Source organism: Tupaia chinensis, unplaced genomic scaffold, assembly GCF_000334495.1.
Source record: "Tupaia chinensis unplaced genomic scaffold, TupChi_1.0 Scaffold000159_1, whole genome shotgun sequence".
Classification (NCBI taxonomy): Eukaryota; Metazoa; Chordata; class Mammalia; order Scandentia; family Tupaiidae; genus Tupaia; species Tupaia belangeri.
The window spans coordinates 1,041,719-1,042,125 of record NW_006159630.1 but is presented as its reverse complement, the minus strand read 5'-3'; the positions used below and the strand labels follow the sequence as shown (position 1 = coordinate 1,042,125).

Sequence of the window (407 nt, the reverse complement as noted above, 5' to 3'; positions counted from 1 at the left end):
CCAGCTCGGCAATTCCCTGCCGGCAGCTCAGCTGTGCTAGCAGTCAAGGGCCTAACCGGCAGGACGGTTAACCCCAGACCCTTGCGCCCCACATGCTTTGATGCCGCCGCCTTGCCCCGGTGCCTCCCGCAAACCCCGGTGGGCGCCCACCCGCCTGCCCGGCGCGGGAGGATATTCTGCAGCCGCTTCACCAGCAGCGTCTTTCCGACCCCCGCGGGCCCCAGCAGCAGACACATCATGGCTTCGCTTCACCCGGCACCCGTAGCTCGGCGCCTCGGGGACGCACGACTCGCCCTCCGCCCGCTCTGATTGGCTAGGCCTCGCCCCCGCGTGCGCAAAGGCTCCACGGACTCCCCAATCAGCGCACAGCGTCAGGGCAGGCGGTAGGCCCCGCCTCCTCGCCCTTG

The 407-nt window shown here is 70.0% G+C and overlaps 1 protein-coding gene across 2 annotated transcripts in view; it reads right to left on the bottom strand.

The window, feature by feature from the left end:
* ARL16 (ARF like GTPase 16) overlaps nt 1-396 on the bottom strand; it is a 13,044-nt gene extending 12,648 nt beyond the window's left edge. Inside the window, exon 1 of one of the 2 annotated variants that reach the window (XM_006145648.3) lies at nt 176-396. In XM_006145648.3, the coding sequence (XP_006145710.1) occupies nt 176-239 (64 nt within the window). In that variant the 5' untranslated portion in view covers nt 240-396. The remainder of the gene's footprint in view (nt 1-175) is intronic. The other variant, XM_006145647.3, reaches the window with a different exon arrangement.
* Between the last annotated feature and the right edge of the window lie 11 nt (nt 397-407).